At 45.4% G+C, this 16,929-nt stretch overlaps 2 protein-coding genes across 2 annotated transcripts; one reads left to right on the top strand and one right to left on the bottom strand.

Annotated features, from left to right (window-relative positions):
• Positions 1–616: 616 nt before the first annotated feature.
• Positions 617–1,401, bottom strand: SERP1 (stress associated endoplasmic reticulum protein 1). Its single transcript, XM_074834458.1, has 3 exons — positions 1,223–1,401; positions 1,058–1,133; positions 617–897 (listed from the first exon to the last, which is right to left on the bottom strand). The coding sequence occupies exons 1-3, from the start codon at positions 1,304–1,306 to the stop codon at positions 857–859; spliced, it is 201 nt and encodes a 66-aa protein (XP_074690559.1). The 5' UTR covers positions 1,307–1,401; the 3' UTR covers positions 617–856.
• A 105-nt stretch (positions 1,402–1,506) lies between these two features.
• EIF2A (eukaryotic translation initiation factor 2A) lies at positions 1,507–16,258 on the top strand. Its single transcript, XM_074834456.1, has 14 exons — positions 1,507–1,611; positions 4,313–4,382; positions 4,719–4,793; positions 6,256–6,374; positions 7,548–7,647; positions 8,051–8,133; positions 8,488–8,561; positions 8,704–8,848; positions 9,400–9,516; positions 11,732–12,303; positions 13,605–13,721; positions 14,598–14,726; positions 15,622–15,687; positions 15,774–16,258. Exons 1-14 carry the CDS (start codon positions 1,584–1,586, stop codon positions 15,837–15,839), a joined length of 1,761 nt encoding a protein of 586 aa, XP_074690557.1. The 5' UTR covers positions 1,507–1,583; the 3' UTR covers positions 15,840–16,258.
• Positions 16,259–16,929: the final 671 nt, after the last annotated feature.

The following is a 16,929-nucleotide window of genomic DNA, read 5'->3' as shown; positions in this document are numbered from 1 at the left end:
ACCTGCACGCAACATTCCCGTACAACATCGTAAAATTTAAAACTATCACCGCTCGTGGAAAGTTGTCCAAGAAGTATTTACAGCAGAGTCACGGCCCGCGGCCAGGAGAGGCTCGGCACAGCAGCGGCTCCGGCCCGAGCCACTCGGCAGTCTGTGAGACTTCAGCACTGGTTGTCGGAAACAGCTGCTGCTCAGTCGTGCCGGTTCCTAGTTAACACCCACTAACTCTATACAAACAAGCATTCCGCATTTATTAGGACAAGAGGTATAGGGTAAAGTTTTCCGCCGCGATAAGCGTTTGAGGCTAACGCACTGCCGCATGCTGCAGTGAGACTACTCTACGCGTACAGAGAGGACGAAGCACTTAGGTAAGCTACAGAACACGGCACGGCCCGACTGCTTCACTATGAACATGCTTCACATTCGTACTCCAGCCACTGTGAAAATCCGGGCTTCCGACTTTAAATAAAACCACTTCCAGTTATACAGAGACTTAAACAGATCTTGAGACCGGCGTTTACAACAGACGTCAATTCCGACGTAGCGACACGGCGTACAGTTTGACATATCTACAGAGAACATGACTGCGTGCTTCACCGAATAAGTAGGTCCACGATTGTAGATCAACAATATAACTTTATTGCTTTATACATGTGCTGCTGTTCAAGGCACTGTGGCACGGGCTAGAAAACTCGGAATGACTCGTGAAGGGACCTGGAATGCGACACGGCCGATGCCGAGCACCGCTCCTCGGCAGCTGCTGCGACGAACCGGGGCTGACGGGGCGCCGGCCGGGGGGGACAGTTCATGGCAGCGCTGGGGGGGCGCGGACGGGCCTGGCCCGGCGATCGGCCCCTCACATGCCCATCCGGATGCTCTGGATGATCTGGAAGATGGCTGCAAGAGAGCACAGGAGGGGAGCGCTCGCCGGGCAGCGCCCGCAGGGGGCCGGGCAGGCCGCGGCCGGGGAAGGGGGGGGGGGCGCGGGGCCGCGGCATTACCGGGGCCCGCCGCCGTCACCGGGGCCCGCCCGCCCGCGCCCGCTCCGCCCGCTTACCTGATCCGCAGACCACGAAGATGAACAGCGCCAACAGCCAGGGCCCGACCGACGCCTTCTCCTCCGGGGCCGTCCTCTGCGGGCACAGCACCGCCGTCACCCCGGCGCCCGCCCCGGCGCCCGCCCCGCCCCCGCCCCGGCCGCCCCCCCGCCGCCGCCGCGCACCGAGGTCTTGGCGACGTTCCCGCGCTGCGTGATGTTCTTGCTGTGCTTCTCGTTGGCCATGCGGATGCGCTGCTTGGCCACCATGGTGCGACCGCCGGCCGCCCCGGGCCGCCGCCGCCGCTCCGCTCCGCTCGGCCCCGCGCGCCGCCCGCTGCCAGCGTCAGCACCGCGCGGCGCCGCCCGCCGGAAACACGCGCCGACTCGGGGGCGGAGCCGACGGCCCGCCCCGCCAATCCGCGCGCTCGGCGGCGGCCGCTTCCGGGGCAGCGCCCGCCCCCTCCCGCCCCGCGCGACGTGGACGTCTCTGGGGCGGCCGCGCCGCCGCTCCCCTGGAAGCGGAAGTTGGACGGGCCGCGCCAAGATGGCGCCACCCGCGCCTCTGCTGGCAGGTGCGTCGGGCCCGGGCGGCGGCGGGGCGAGCGCGGCGCGGCGGGGAGCGGCCTGGAGGGGGCTGGGGGTGGTGGGGAAGGCGCTGGGCCGGGCCGAGCTGGGGCGGCCCAGTGCTTTCCGCCGCCCCCTTCCCCAGGGCGCGCCCGGCTCCGGGGCCCAACGGCCCTACTCTGCCCACCAGGCCGGGCCGCGCTGCGCTCCCAGGGGTCTCGCCGGCCCGTGTCCTGGCCTTGTGGACACGCTCGGCCCTTGGCCCGCGGCACGGGCGGGGGTGCCGGCTGCTTGTCCCCATCCCTTCCCCGTTTGGGAAGCCGGCGGGCCTCCCCTCCGCTCCGCCGCGGGGCGATGCTCGGGGACGTAGAAGCACGTTTGTTAAAGCTTGTTTAATTTCTTGCGTTAATTCCCTCGTGCGGCTGACTGGAAACTGGCGAAACGCTCCCGGAGGCGCTGTGCGAGAAGAGACGGGGCGCCTGGGTGAGACCCGGGCAGGCCCGTTCCCCCGGCCCTTCTCCCCCGCGGCTCATAGCGGGCGGCGGCAGCCCCAGGACCTGCAGGACGCGGGTCCGGCCTGGCGGGGCCTCTGCAACGCGCGTGACTGCTCGCAGGAGCTCGTCGGACCTGTCTGAAGCAGCTTCACTGTGTTTTGGGGGCTCATCGCTGCGTTTTTCTTTTAACAGTTCATCATTCTTCCCTCTCTTCTACCTTTTAAGTTGCCCATAACATAAGGGATATGTATTTTTCCTTTCCTGTGTTTCTAAGCTTTAAACGCCAGTATATTTATCCTTGTTTGGGTGTATCAAGGGGCTGCAGTTGTTCAGGGTGCATTTTGGACTGTTCGTTGCTGTTTATAATCTATTGTAAATTTAGATCCCAATTTTTCTTGGGACCCTGACAGAGGACCTGGAGAACAGACTCAAGGGAGGGGTGCAAAGCTACTGGATCATATTTAAGATGTTGTTAAAACGTACCCCTGAGGTGCGTTAGGGTCATGGTGTGTCCCCAGTGAAGCGCAGGGCTACAGAGCAGGTGGAGATTCGAAATCTTATCAAAATAGTGTTTTCTCCAAACTGAGAAACTATTGCTTGAAATGTTTTCTATTTGTTAATTTCTAAAGTGCTATGAGGGAAGTGAAGTAAGGATACTTGGCAGCTAACAGAGCAGCTCTGAAGAGCAGCGTAAGGGTGTTTGGTGGCAGATTCTGTTACGTCGTTCCTGTACGGACTGACCCGGCCACGTGGGTGCTGCTGTTCCACTGTCAGATCCCCTGTTAGAGCCCTGCTGGCCCTAACACCTCCTTGACAAGAACCCGTAGCTTAAGCTAGTACAGATGTTGCTTTCTTGACTCCTGCTTGTCAGTAAAAAATTGTCACCTCAGTAGACATCTTTGGTATCCCAAGAAAATGCATAAACCAAAGCTAATACCTGCATAATGGTTGCCCATTTTGTGGTTTAACTTTGAATTCTAATATGCTTGTAATAGAAGTACCTTAAAATTTTTGCTACGTTCACTATTTAACAGTTCTAGCTGCATGATTTTGCATGAGTCTGTCTTTATTTCTTGTTTGTTTTCTACTGCTGTAAGCGTGGCAATGTCTCTGAGAAGAATGAAATTTAAAACACGTTGTATATTGGTATTTCTTTCATGCTGTATGTTTCCAAGTTGAACTTCAATGTTGAAACTAACAATAGGGCAGATCCTGCCTCACATCAGCAAAAAATCAGTCCAACATAATCTTTCTTTGGCAGCGCTCTTCCTGTGTTTAGGCAGCTAATCCTCACTTTGGGGAGTGTCTCAGCAGCCCTTTTCAGCTCCATTGTGCCCGACTCTTCTGTGGCTCTTGTGGTGATGGAGAATTTCCAGCTTCTGCCAGTCAGGCTTCATAGCCATGCCTCCGGCAGCGGGGCTGAGAGCGAGGGCCATGGGCCGCTTTAGGCCAAGGGCTTGTCCCACCCCCCCTCCTCAGGCAGGTGCAGCTCTCTTGCAGTTCGAGGTCATCCTGCGAGGTGAAGCCAGGCACTTGTTTCGTGGTATCCGCTGAGGGGATGAGGGGCAGCGGGCTCCGACTGAAATCCAGGAAATTGCACTTGAACATAAGAACTGTTTCCCTGGGAGGCTGGAGGCGGGCGGAGGCTGTCCAGAGAGGCTGTGGATCCCCATCCTCGCGGTGCTCACCCCCCAGCCGGGCATGGCCCCGCAGCCTGGGGTCTCAGGGGAGGGGTGGGGGCTCCGGGGCTGCCCCACCTCGGCCCCTCTGCCTGGCGTGGCTCTGTCCCACCCTGCCCCGCTGCCCTTGGCCGTGCGGCTGCTCCGGCGGGGAGTGGGTCACACAGCTGTGGGCGCGGGAAGGCTTCAGTCCTTGGCTCCAGAAAAGAGCTGGCTGGTTCCTGTGGCATCTCTTTGGCAAACTGGTGCCTCGGCTGCCGGTGCATCATGTGTCGGGACTTCTGGGGCCGATGGCTTGGCTCAGCTCTGCCCCTCCGCTGTCTCTGTCCTCTGTGATAATCCTGCGGCCATCTGCGATGAAGCCGAGTGTCTCGGCACGTGTTACGTTCTGAATTTCCTTTACAACCCTCTCTCGCATTTAAAATGCAAGCAGGGAAAAAGCGCATGCAGGTCTCAAGGCTCAGAAATGGGATAAAGCTTTTGCGTTGGACGATTTTCTGAATTTGAAATAAGTATCTGTTTGTTTCCTCTTCCAGTGAGAGGATCTGAAGGGCTTTATATGGTCAATGGGCCACCGAGTTTCACAGAGAGCACAGCCTTTCAAAGGTACTGCTGTTATTGCTGTTTCCGATATTTTGCACAAAAGAAATAATTTTCTAAAAAGGAAAGGTAGACTCTAGAGTTGAAAAATGTATAAATACAAGTCAATTTTTTCTTACTACCAGTAGTTCAGAAAGTTGATGGTTTTGAAGGCTTTACACTTGCCTGACTTCCCATTGCCCGGGTAATAATCACTGAACAACTGCAGAGTAGATCGCACTGTTACAAAGTGCTGCTCGGGAGCACAGCAGGAAAATTGATGTGTTGCTTTTTATTTTTGTTAAAAATGCCTTAATTTATGCAGTGTGTTTGAATACTAATGTGTATTTCTTACTTCTTTAGGGACTCTGGAAAGAACTGCAGAGCTGTTGCTTTCAGCAAGGATGGTTCCCTCTTTGCCTGGTGCAATGGAGAAAAGTTGGTGTATTTTATGATATTAATCACTTAATTTGTATTAAACTGGATCAGCTCTGCCCCATTTACTGTTATCTATGTAAAGGCTGTTGCTGTGAACACAGGTGTTTCCATACATGCTTTAAATGCAGTTTATTTTTACATTATTCACAGTAGTAGCTTTGTTTTCTGAATATCAGATTAAATATTTAGTGTTTTTCTCACCCATTCCCCTGGAATCTGGATATGCTTTATTTGTTTTCTTGTTCATAGTTCCCAGTATGACAGTACCTGGTTTTCTGGGATTAATGTATTAGTAAAGTTCACAGAAGATGAAGGGTCTATGCACCTTCTGTACAAACATCACAAGGTTTCTGGTTTTTCTAGACCAGGTGCATTTCAGAGTCCACTAGAGATTATCCTTTACATGAGGGTGCATCACAGGGTTGCTGCTGTAAGGAGGTGGTAAGGCTTCCCCTGAAGCATTGGTAATCTTGCTAACAGGTTAAAAAAAAATCTGCAAAAGTATTTAGTAATACCATTTAACCATTTCTTTTAAAATAGGTAATTTAGATGTAGGATTTGTTACTTTCATTGTCGTTTCTGGTTCCCAAAAATATTCAGACTCTTCATTTTTCATTAAAAACTTCATTTTTTGTCAATTGGAAAGGTCCATTTCCAGAAAATGTTCGTGGGGAAAAGTGTTTTTCCAACCAGCAGGTTGTATATCCAGGTATCCGTACTTTACATGAGAATATTCCAAATGGCAAAACTGTCCAGTCCTGCTGTCCTCTTTGTTTTGGGGGCTGTCCGTGTCTCTTCACTTCTGAGGGGGGCAGTCAGTGAGACGGTGAGGAACAGGCTCCTGATGCAGCTTGGGAGAACAGCAGTGGCTTGGACACATCCTGATGTGATCTTTCCTGTTTCTTTGGATTCTGTGTGTGGCAGATCTTTAATCGATGGTGTTCAGAGGTGCCGCTTGACCTGGTTTGTTCAGCCGTCTGACCTCTGCTTTTCATTGTCCATGTCTCCCTGCATCCCCCAACCTCAACAAGCCCCAATCTTAAATGTTGTATCCTTATACATAGAAGACCTTCAAAAATACGTGGAATAAATATGTGGTTTAATTCAGTTAGAACCTTTCTGTTGGCTGTTGCTCAACTTTAGCACCGTGGCAGTGTGGATGGACTCCCTGTGGGTAGAGCATATCTTGTTTCTGGTTCAGAGTTTAGATGTCGCAGGTAGAAATAGGTGATATGTTTTGACCAGTGCTTTCACTTAGTTTCTGTTGTGCTTGGGTATCTCATTTTAAAATGTGTTCTTGCAAAAATTTAGTAAGAGCAGGAGGAGAAAAAAGCTCTTCTAATTTTGTTACATTGGCCAAATTTGGGACAGATCTAGAAGGGTCAAATATGTGAAAAGTTACCTTGGCTATTAATTAACTATTCTAAGCATGTTTTATTGAAATAGCATCTTTCTGTTCCAGAGTAAATATTGTTAATGTCACCAGTGCTGAGTTACTGCGTTCCTTTGATCTTCCAAAGGCAGTTTGCCTTGAATTCTCACCAAAGAATAATGTTCTGGCAACATGGCAGGCCTATACAAGTGAGTATTTTACCAGCCATAAAAATACACGGGATAACCGCATGTTTTAATTTGGTTTGCAGGCTTTCCATTACTTCATTTGTCATTGTAGCTTATCGGCTAAATGAGCAGTATAGAAAGTGTACAGAAAATTATATGGGTAATCAAGTATATAGCGGAGGAGGGAGGGGTGCCATCTTCCGAAAGCATCTGGTGTCGACAGTTCTTACAAACGCTAAATCAGAGTGCACGTACTAACAATTACTCTATTAAGTAAACCACATGTTTCTAAAAATTGCTAACTGATCTTAGTGCAGGGAGTGTGTTTGGATAATGTGCTGTTCAGGCAGTTTGTGTTCATACGTAGACAAGGAGAATTGTAAAGCTGTCTCAGAGCAGTCGTGTCCTCCGCTGGGCATAGCTGACTTGAGTGTTCTCCACTGTCCAGGGGGCTTTATTCTCTCCTCTGCCTCTCTGTGGAGTTTATCTTCCTGATTTAGATATTCTCAGCCTCAGATGAGTTGTGTGTCTGAAGGAGACAGTGTAAATGCTTCTCTAGACAGAAAGGGCTGGCTGTAGGCTGGGCGGGTGGTAAGTGGTCTGGGACAGGTTGTAGGGTAAGCCGAGGCAGCCCGAGGGACGGGACTGATGCCAGCTGTGGCTGTTAGAGAACTGTAAGGAGGTCTGCTCTGAATCGTTGGTAGAAACAGGCAGGCTGTGGTATCCGGAGTGAGCAGAAGGGTACAGAGAGCTTAAAACCAGCAGAACCATTTTGTACGGCCTGCAGATAGAGCTGTGACTGCAATGGGACGGACAAAACGTGCTGCGTTCTTGTGAGAACAAAACATAGGACTGGGGAATGTACCTTCATAGCGTGCCAAGAGGATGGCTTTTGGTTTTGGTTAAAAAGCATGAGTTAAGAAAGCTGAGCTAGCGGTGGTAGCCCTAGCCTTGTAAGGGGGAGTAAAAACCTGATGCTTCCAAATGTTAGTTCTTTCGGTGGACTGAAAGACTGTAGAAAGACTTAGGTTAATAGGTAGAGCAATGAGCAGTTGAGGGTTTAGTCCCTCAGCGGGTAGGATGCTTCTTGTACGAAGTTTATGCATGTTTGGTTGCTTGTAGAATGGTGAGATAGAATGTCATCACAGTGAAGCAGATTTAATCCCACTACTCTAACCTGTGGTTTCGTTGCAGCTGCTAAAGATGGCACAGCGGGGGTGCCCAACCTACAGCTTCATGAGGTGAAAACTGGAAAATGCTTAAAATCTTTCATCCAGAAAAAGATGCAGAACTGGTAAATAACATTTCCAGATGCTAATTGTTTGCAAAGAAATGTGGTTTCCAAAATCTAGTCCAGGTAAATAGAGCTTTTAGTGTGGTGTTGGCTTCAAAATACTGCCTGCTGCTAGCTGAAAGCAAGTGTCTGTGGCTGTAAGTATCTTTGTGCATAGTTACAATTGTTTGTTTCTTAGTGTAAATTCACGAGCATTTTGAACCACAGAGAAAGCTGGGGAGACAGTAACTAAGTCTAGTTGTGTATTTTTTACTATGCAGATGTCACTTGGCTGTTTGAAACATGTATCATGTTTGAACTTGCTTGGCTTTAAAAATGGAGGAAAAAAAATCCTCCTGCTAAAAAACTGCTAAAGATGGGCATCATTCAGTGTTTCTGTTTTTTTTTTTTTCTTTAAATACAGGTGTCCTTGCTGGGCAGATGATGAGAGCATTTGTGCCAGGAATGTGAACAATGAAGTGCACTTCTTTGAAAACAACAACTTCAGTACGCAAGTTTTTCTATATGTTTCATTGTGTTCTACATAGGCATCTTCTTTTGGGTGGTTTTTTTTGTTTTCAAATTTTTGGGGGGTTCAGAAACTTCCTTGCTGTTTGACCTTCCAAATACTAAATGCTGCATTTCATACCTTGGCTTAGTTCAAGTGGGTTTTGTAAATAAAAACGTGTGATGAAATGGGAAAGTAATGGTGGTTTGCCTAGTAAAAGAAATCCTGTATCGTTATATATACTGTTCTTTACTATTGGTGATACAGACACATAAAAAGGTATAGTGAAGTAATCCAGGCTAACGTGGTTTCTCATTGATGTCATCTCATCTGTGACTTTTTTTTTTTTGCAGATACTATTGCAAATAAACTGCATTTGCAAAAGGTTAATGATTTTGTGTTATCTCCAGGAGCACAGCCAACCAAGGTACTTCTGATGTTGTTTCCAGTTTTTCTTCTTGGTTTCCTTCAAAAAAATCACTGTAATTTTAGTACAACGTACTAGCAGTGAATAGACCCTGTGCTACCAAGAATATCACCTGCAATGAAATCTCGTGGCTTTGTTTCAGGTGGCCGTGTATGTTCCAGGCAGCAAAGGTGCACCGTCGTTCATCAGGCTCTATCAGTATCCCAACTTTGGTGGCCCTCAGTCTGCACTAGCCAATAAAAGTTTCTTTAAAGCTGACAAGGTGACAATGCTATGGAACAAAAAAGGTATAACAGCTGTCTGTTTAAACCTTTATGTTCCTCCTGTTTTGGATTTGATTACTTTGTTTATCACGTGAGCTTTGCTGATGCTGAAGATGGCCGTTAGTGCCAATGCAGCGTTATGGTCACAGTCTGGGATACCCTGAAGTGCTCATAACTTTTCTGTGTTGACTTCTATGATTTTGTATATTGTAATTGAGAATACTCCATGTTGGTAAATTTTGCAGTTGAATAGCAAATTCAAATTTGATTTTGCATTCTGTGATGAAAACATATTTAGACTGTAAAAATAAGATTATACCAGAGCATAAACTGTTCTTAATCTGTAAAATTGTACATACATAGATTTAGCTTACACTTTTAATCTGAGAAAGGAAGATAATTCCATTTGGGTTAACATTTAGGAAAAATTAAATTCAGAAGAGAATGAAAACAGCACTGTTATGAATTCTAGTTAGTTGCTTGCTTAATCAAACTAATTTCTCTTTGTAGTTTGTGAAATAGTTTATATAATTTGCAATAACTGTGTAGAAATAACTGTATGTCTATTCTATTAGCCACTGCTGTGCTAGTAATAGCTAGTACAGAAGTTGATAAAACGGGTGCTTCGTACTATGGAGAGCAAACGCTGCACTACATCGCCACAAATGGAGAAAGCGCGGTCGTACAATTACGTAAGTAGCTCTCAGGCGTTTTGTGCTTGTATTACAGGTCTTGATAGTGGGAATTGCTGTTTTACCAACTTTTGTTTAATGTATGGGGGGTTTGGTTAGTGTAATGAAGTAATCTTTAAAAGAAAAAACAATGTAATCTTAACAAAAAATTCTTCACTGGAAATTTTTAATCTGGAGTAAGGTGATTTTAAAATTTTTTTTTTGATAGCCGAATTATCTGGTCATCTTTGGTATACTTGTCTTAATGTCAGTGGCAGAAAAGCCCACGCTTTCAGTTAAAATATACAAATAATGTGCTTGGGAGGGCGTTCATGTGCACAGGAAGGGAATGGTGCATGTTTACTAAGGAAACACCTGGACAGTTAGTGCCTGAGAAGCCCGGGTGGGCAGGAAGGTGTGTTACCAAACAGCACTACCCTACCTGCGCTTTTAGGCGTGCAGTTGATACTGTTACTCGAGGAGCCGACACAGAATGAGAGCAGTTTTTTGAAGTATATTGGAAAATAGAAGTCCTTTATTTTGTATTGTAAAATGGAAAGTGTTCTAAGATATAAAAATGACGTGTTGGGGAGAAGCAAGTGGATGCTCTTAATTTCAGTGTCTCGTTTGAGCTGGAAGTCCATTCATTAATTTCCCCAGGGTGGTATTTTTTCATTATCTTGAGTTGTTGCTGTTTATGTTTGGGATCATAGAGAGGCTAGTTTGTTGTGAATATTTCAAAGCACTGAGGGTGGGGTGGTGCAGACTCCTCATGCTTAAGTGACTGTAGAGAGATGGTGAATATATTCTCTTCAGTGCCAGTGCTGACCAGGAGAGCATCTCCCGTTTGTCTGCTGCAGCGAGTACTGAGGCCCACTTCCCCTGGGGAAAACCAGTCAGGATTATAACTTGGTATCTAGCATCTCTCTGGGAGTAGTTTCCTGAATTGAGAACATGAGTTGTTGAATTGCATGCTTAGTAAAACTTTCTTTCCCTTGAACTTAATTTCCAATGCATCTGTCTTTAGCAGGAAGTTTATCATTAATCTTCATTTAACTTAGCATAGAAAAAAACCTGATGTCTGTTTTGTAAAACTGTTTTTTCCAACAAAAGCAAATGGTGGGCACTTGGAGTGAGTGGTGCCTCATTTCCTGTGGATTTGTGTCTTCTGGTTACTTTTGAGGTCCAGTTTTGGAGCTTTTTTCATGCTAGTATTTGTAGAGGGTGTTTTGGGTTTGACTAATACACGCTCATGCCGCAGCCTTTGCCTCAGCTGTGAAGCCCCTGTAGATCTGCCCTCATCCTCCGGCTGCCCGCTGTCATGAAACGTGCGGAAATGTCTCCTCAGAGCTCTGTCTCTGCAGTTGCGTTTGGTTAAGGTCACCTAAAAAGTTCTAAAGGGGAAAAAACACTGACAGTGTGACTGCACGGCCTAGTTTCTAAAGATAATGAGGCTTTAGAGTAACAACAGGAATGAACAATTTAAATCACTTTGATACTTTGGGTCAGTGTCTGGATTTAAGAATTGTCAGTAATGCACTTGACGTTTATCTGAGATACAGGTAAAGATATCCAGATTATGAAAAATTACAATGGCCTATGTTTTTTTTTTACCCCTGTGTATTTTACATGAGTTTCATCATTCTTCAATATCTCCTAATGCTCTAACCCCCAGAATAGCTTTTAACAATCTCAAGCTTTAACCATTATGAGTAAAACCATTTTTGTGTGCTCTCTGACTCTAAAATCTGTCTTATAAAATACCGGTCCAAAGATAACTTAGATCAGTATTTCTTAGCTCTACAAAGCTGAGCTATGCAGTATTTCTTGGATTTTATAAAAGAGGAACTCGTATCCAGCTGGTATAAAACTCCTGTTTTTGCAGGTTTCCAGTGGGACAGAAGGTCCTGAGAGATCATACTTAAATAACGAGGGGAAAAAAAAAAAGGAATTTTTTAACAGGAAAAAACATGCTTACTGTTAAAGTGCTGATGCTGACCCTACAGAGGTAATTTGGAATGGCTGCAGTTATTGTTGCAAACCTTAACTAAAATTATCAGAAGATAAAATGTTGTTCCTACCTCTATTGTTAGCAGAATTCATTTTCACTGTCAATAATTAGATCACAGCATTTTAGCAAAGCATGAAGTTAAGAATTGCTATTGATTTTATTTTTGCTTGCGCTGAAAAGATACAGTTTCCGAACAACAGCTGCATATTTTCCTTTTCCTTTTAGCAAAAAACGGTCCTATTTATGATGTCGTTTGGAACCCCAATTCTGTTGAGTTTTGTGCTGTATATGGTTTTATGCCTGCCAAAGCAACAGTTTTTAACCTGAAATGTGACCCCGTGTTTGATTTTGGAACCGGTCCTCGCAATGCTGCCTACTACAGCCCGCATGGACACATCCTAGTGCTGGCAGGATTTGGAAATCTCAGGGGACAGATGGAAGTGTGGGACGTTAAAAACTACAAACTCATTTCCAAACCGGTAGCCTCGGATTCCACATACTTTGCTTGGTGTCCTGACGGGGAGCATATCGTAACCGCCACGTGCGCGCCCCGGCTCCGCGTCAGTAACGGTTACAAGATCTGGCACTACACGGGCTCTCTGCTACACAGCTATGAAGTGCCATTGACCGAGGAGATGTGGCAGGTTTCCTGGCAGCCCTGCTTGGATGGAGTGTTCCCAGCGAAAGCGGTGAGATACCAGGCGGTTCCGAGCGAGCTGCCCGGCGCTGAGCCGAAGCCTGCGCAGGCGTACAGACCTCCAGCCCTGAGAAACAAACCTGTAACAAGTTCCAAGCTTGTAAGTAGAGTTTCATTCATGAACTAAATTGTTCTGTTTCATTGCTTGTCCCATCTTTGAAGCTTGGCCTCAAGTATGTGTATATTTTTAATGAGGAACACTAGAAGAGTAGTCAGACTGGCAGTAGTGTTGTGGGGTTTTTGAGAGGTTTTCTTGATAATCCTCTTTGATGCTTTGCTGGCTGTTTGTGATAATGTATGTTAGAAAACCGACATTTCTTTGGTCCAAATACTCTTCTTTTACAAAGTCATTTTGCAAACTTTAAAAACGCCCTCTACAACATGAACTGGAACAATAAACTGCAAATTTGGTTTACGGTGAAATTGGATACTCTAGTTAAGATAGAAGCCTCTGATTTGGGTGACCCGACTTACCAGTCTAAACCCAGCTAGACAGGTTGTTGCCTGTCCTCCCAATAGCTTTTTTTTTTTTAGGTAAGTTTACTTGCTGGAAAGAGATTTGATTGTTAGCAAGTCAGCTGCAGTTTAAACAGGTCTCAGTACAGTGACCTACTTGTCTAATTAGTTTCTTTTCTGCAGGTTTTCAAAGTAGGCTGAGTAGCAACTAATTACATTTAATAGTTGCACCCTTGATGTTTGAGTCTTAGAGCACTTTGATTTTGAGCCTTGTGCTTTGGAAGGAAAGACTGCTGCTTGGCTTGTGAGGAATCTATTAATCATGCTAATGTCTGATTTTGTAAATGATCAGGAAGCAGAGGTAGTAGAGAAAAGATACGTTAAAATAATTCTGTTTACTTGTATGGGCGAGAAGTCTTGTCATATGCGTTAAAACAATCCAGCTCCTCAATTAAGGCTTATCTTAAAAAAACCAGAAGACTAAACAATCCCCCTTTTTCATCTCTCCCTCAAGAAGTCCCACCCCATCTTTCCCCTCCCAGCAACCCATTTTTTCCTTCTCGTCACTGGGAGTTCGAGTTAAAAAGTTGTCAACAAAAGCAAAATGCCAAGCTTCAGCCAATAAACCAGCTGGTTTATTCCTCTTTGATTTATTTCCTGCCTGAAATAGAAAACATAAAGATTTTGTTATTTTATCAGAAATCCATGAAATCTTTAGGACATACAGGATAGTCCAATCCAAACTTGAGAATGGATGGGTTTGAAACCCTTTTCACACTGTCTTCTACTTGAAAGAGAAAGGGCACGTGCTTGGGTTTTTTTTCCCTTTCTTTTCCTTTATGGTTTGTCTTTGCATATGGTGTTGCCTTAAGTAGGTTCAACTGCTGGGTTTTTTGTACCAACACGGAATATGGATTTCGTAACATAATTTTGCATATCCTGCAGCATGAGGACGAGCCACCTCAGAATATGAAACCGCAGTCGGGAGGCAGTGATAAGCCACTCTCTAAAACAGCGCTCAAAAATCAAAGGAAACATGAAGCAAAGAAAGCTGCTAAACAGGTACTGCAGAAGTCGTTATTTCAAGGATAATTAGCTCTCACAAAGGGCACTGGCAGTCTCGGCAGTGACCGTTAGCTGCACTGAGCACCCTCCATGCATCTGCACATGCTGAGTTGTGCGCAGGGTGGGAGAGATTCTCATCGGACTAGAGCGGGTACAGAAGGATGGCTTACAAATAACAGCTTTGGTTAGTTGCTGTGAATGTTGGCTGAAATCAATGTTAAGACTAAGTAATTCTGACTCTTCACCTTCAGTCAGTCTGCAGAGTTTTTTTCGGTGTTAGGCGAGAGGTAAGAGCAGACTTGCTGCTTTGGTGCATGTCCCCAGCAGGTCAGGGCTGAGGCACGGTACCAGGGCAGACCAGAGACAGCCTGCTCGGTGTCACCTCTTTGCGTGCTGTTCTTCAGCCAGGGAGATAAAAGCCAGCTTTTGGTATTAACCTTCCAATTTCTACAAACTTCTGAAGCAATAATTTCTTTAAATAATGTCTTTTAATTTCTTACACTGGGTTTGAGCCCTTTCTTTTACTTCAGAGAGAATGACCCACCAGTCTACTTTTATATTTGTGTATGTGTTTGTCATGTCATCCCTACTGGTGTTTCCCTGTGTGCTGTATGGTTGGTGTCTAGAGGAAGTAGAAATTAAACAAGAAACATCGTGTGAGTTGTTAGAGGTAACCCTTTTTTCGTGGAAAGCAGATATGTGTATATATAGGTAATGCAATACATCTAAGCAAGTCACAGATTGTGGAGCACACCAGCAAACTAGTGAAAGGAGAAATATTAAATGGATCCCTTAAAATGATAAAAGACATTTTTCAGTCACTTTGTAATCAAACGTGTTTTCTAGTAATGTGTTTATTTTATTTACCTACAGGAGGCCAAAGCTGATGCAAACCAGGAATCTACGCAGTCCCTGGCATCACAGAACGCACCACGGAGTGCTGTGCCTGCTGTTACATCAGGAGATCCTGAAGTTGACAAGAAGATAAAGAATTTAAAAAAGGTGGGGGGATTTTTTTTTTTCCTAACAGACAGCAGGTTCCTCTAAGAGATGGTCTGTAGATGGTAATTTCCTAAATAGATAGATGGTAATTTCCTAAATTTGTAAACCAAGTTCCTTTGCTTTTCCATCTTGTGAACGAGCAGAGGCCATTGCGTGCCGGGACTGCTGCAGGGCTTGGAGGCAGCGGCGCAGGAAGAGTGTTCCAGTCCCTGCTGCTGGCGCGCCCGGGCCTCGCGGCGTATGGGTGTTCGTGCTTAGAAAAGCAGCTCTGTGGGCTGCTTGTTTGTTGGGTCTGGGATCTGAGAAGGGAACTGTGCGATGTGGTTTCGGTTTCTTCCCTAGCTTCTAAGTGGCATGAATGTGAAGTTTACTGCCAATCTTGGAAATTCTTGCATTAGATAAGTTCAGAATGGAAGTTGTTTGGTTCAGGCTAGAGAATCTTTCCCGTTTCTGCACAATCCATCAGGGCTTCTTTCTCTTGGCTGCCTCCTGCTTTTCATGGTCTCTGTTTGGATTAATATTCCAGGCTTTCTGAGGAAAATGTGTGGTGGGGAGGGATAGTGATAGCGGAGGAGTGATTTCTGAATTTGGGTCTAGCCCTTCAGTGAGATAACACACAGTGTTTATGTTTCAGAGACTAAGCAGCGCTTCTGTTCTCTGGGTTTTGTTCTTGAAATAAATGTCTTTTATTGGTGGGAAATTCTGGATTGAGCATCTGGAGATGCTTAAATGAAACACGCCTTCCATATTGAGACCTGCCTCCTGGTAAACCAGGCACTTGCATGTGCAGGAACTTCTAAGGCTGTTTTCTATTCTTGGTTCACCAGTGTCTTTGTGTTAGTGTGTTTTTTTGTTGTGGTGTTTTTTGGTTTTTTTTTTTTTTTTTTTTTTACAGAAACTAAAGGCAATTGAGCAGCTGAAAGAACAAGCAGCTGCTGGCAAACAGCTAGAGAAAAATCAGGTACTGTTAAGATGTGTGTGTTTTATTCAAGTTTCATTTAATAAGCAGCTACATCTGTGACATCTTGTGCTTTTTTTTTATTCTAGTTGGAGAAGATTCAGAAAGAAACCGCTCTCCTTCAGGAACTGGAAGACCTAGAACTGGGTCTTTAAAACTTCATGGAAGTCTGATGCAGTGTTTAACACAACGTTCACGCAAAATATAATTTGTATTAACTTGAACACAATAAAATGTTTCAGCAAATGACTGAGGACACAAAAGTCCACAGATCTGCTGCATACTTGCTTTTTAAAAAGCTTTCCTAAAGATTTGTGCATCTGTGAAACAGTAAGCAAGTAATGAATACCACATCAGCCAGTTCTGCTGCTGCTCAAACCAGAAATGTGCTGATGTTCTTAAAGTATATTGCCTAAATAAACAGAAGCAGCCTGTTGGTTTATCTTTTCCTTGTTTGGGTGTGAGGAGGGAAGGTGATGAGGCTTACCCATTTGATAGCTTTATTATATTTAAAAAGATGTGATCTTTATGCAATAATGGGATGTAGATAAAAATAAAGAGCATTTAATAATAAGTACTTCTGTTCTTCTGTTACAAGGGCAGAGTCTTTAAAGCAAGGAGACCATGCCACTGTGATCAGAAATATCTGACTGTAGAGGATAAGTGAAGCTTCAGATACTGCAGCTGCTGTGGTGACTCTTGCAGGTTTTTTTTTACTCTGTGATTTTAATTTTCCATTCTTTCAGTTCTCATTTTCCCTTTCGCTTTTTCTGGTCCCTTTATGTGTGACCACTAAAAACAAAGAGCCAAGTACGCAGGGGAAGGGTGGTAATGGGTTCTAAAGGGGGGGCTCAGCCCAGCTCTGCTCAACGACAAGCTGGGCCATCAGAGCTGTTCCCTTGCTCTGGAGTTTTATGCACTTAAATCTGGCCTCGGTGGTGGTGTCCGAAAAGCAGCTTCATCGCCTGCTGTGCCATAGGTCAATAATCACGTGCTCGGGACAGACACTGCTTATTCATTTTAGCGTTGCGCAAGCCTGGGTGCGTGGTGGTTTCCCACAAACCAAGCTCACCACTGGGACTTTTTGCACTATATTTATAGACAAAACTTGCAGAGTTAGTAATTTTCCAAGTCCATTCTCTCTATGATGGTTGGTTAGTAATTTATGTACAATTATAATACTGCTGACACAATAGTTATACTACTGTGTGTGCTCAGGGGAAGGGTCTTCACCAGGGCAAGGCT

This window comes from Strix aluco, chromosome 9 (assembly GCF_031877795.1).
Source record: "Strix aluco isolate bStrAlu1 chromosome 9, bStrAlu1.hap1, whole genome shotgun sequence".
Classification (NCBI taxonomy): Eukaryota; Metazoa; Chordata; class Aves; order Strigiformes; family Strigidae; genus Strix; species Strix aluco.
Note: the sequence above shows the minus strand (reverse complement) of the source record. Positions and strands in the feature narration are given on the sequence as shown.

Coding starts and splice junctions, on each gene's coding strand:
- SERP1 (XM_074834458.1), bottom strand. CDS start 1,306: ATGGTGGCCAAGCAGCGCATCCGCATGGCCAACGAGAAGCACAGCAAG. Junction 1,134..1,222: donor GGAACGTCGCCAAGACCTCG/GTGCGCGGCGGC, acceptor CTGTGCCCGCAG/AGGACGGCCCCGGAGGAGAA. Junction 898..1,057: donor CTTCGTGGTCTGCGGATCAG/GTAAGCGGGCGG, acceptor GCTCTCTTGCAG/CCATCTTCCAGATCATCCAG.
- EIF2A (XM_074834456.1), top strand. CDS start 1,584: ATGGCGCCACCCGCGCCTCTGCTGGCAG. Junction 8,562..8,703: donor CAGGAGCACAGCCAACCAAG/GTACTTCTGATG, acceptor GCTTTGTTTCAG/GTGGCCGTGTATGTTCCAGG. Junction 15,688..15,773: donor AACAGCTAGAGAAAAATCAG/GTACTGTTAAGA, acceptor TTTTTATTCTAG/TTGGAGAAGATTCAGAAAGA.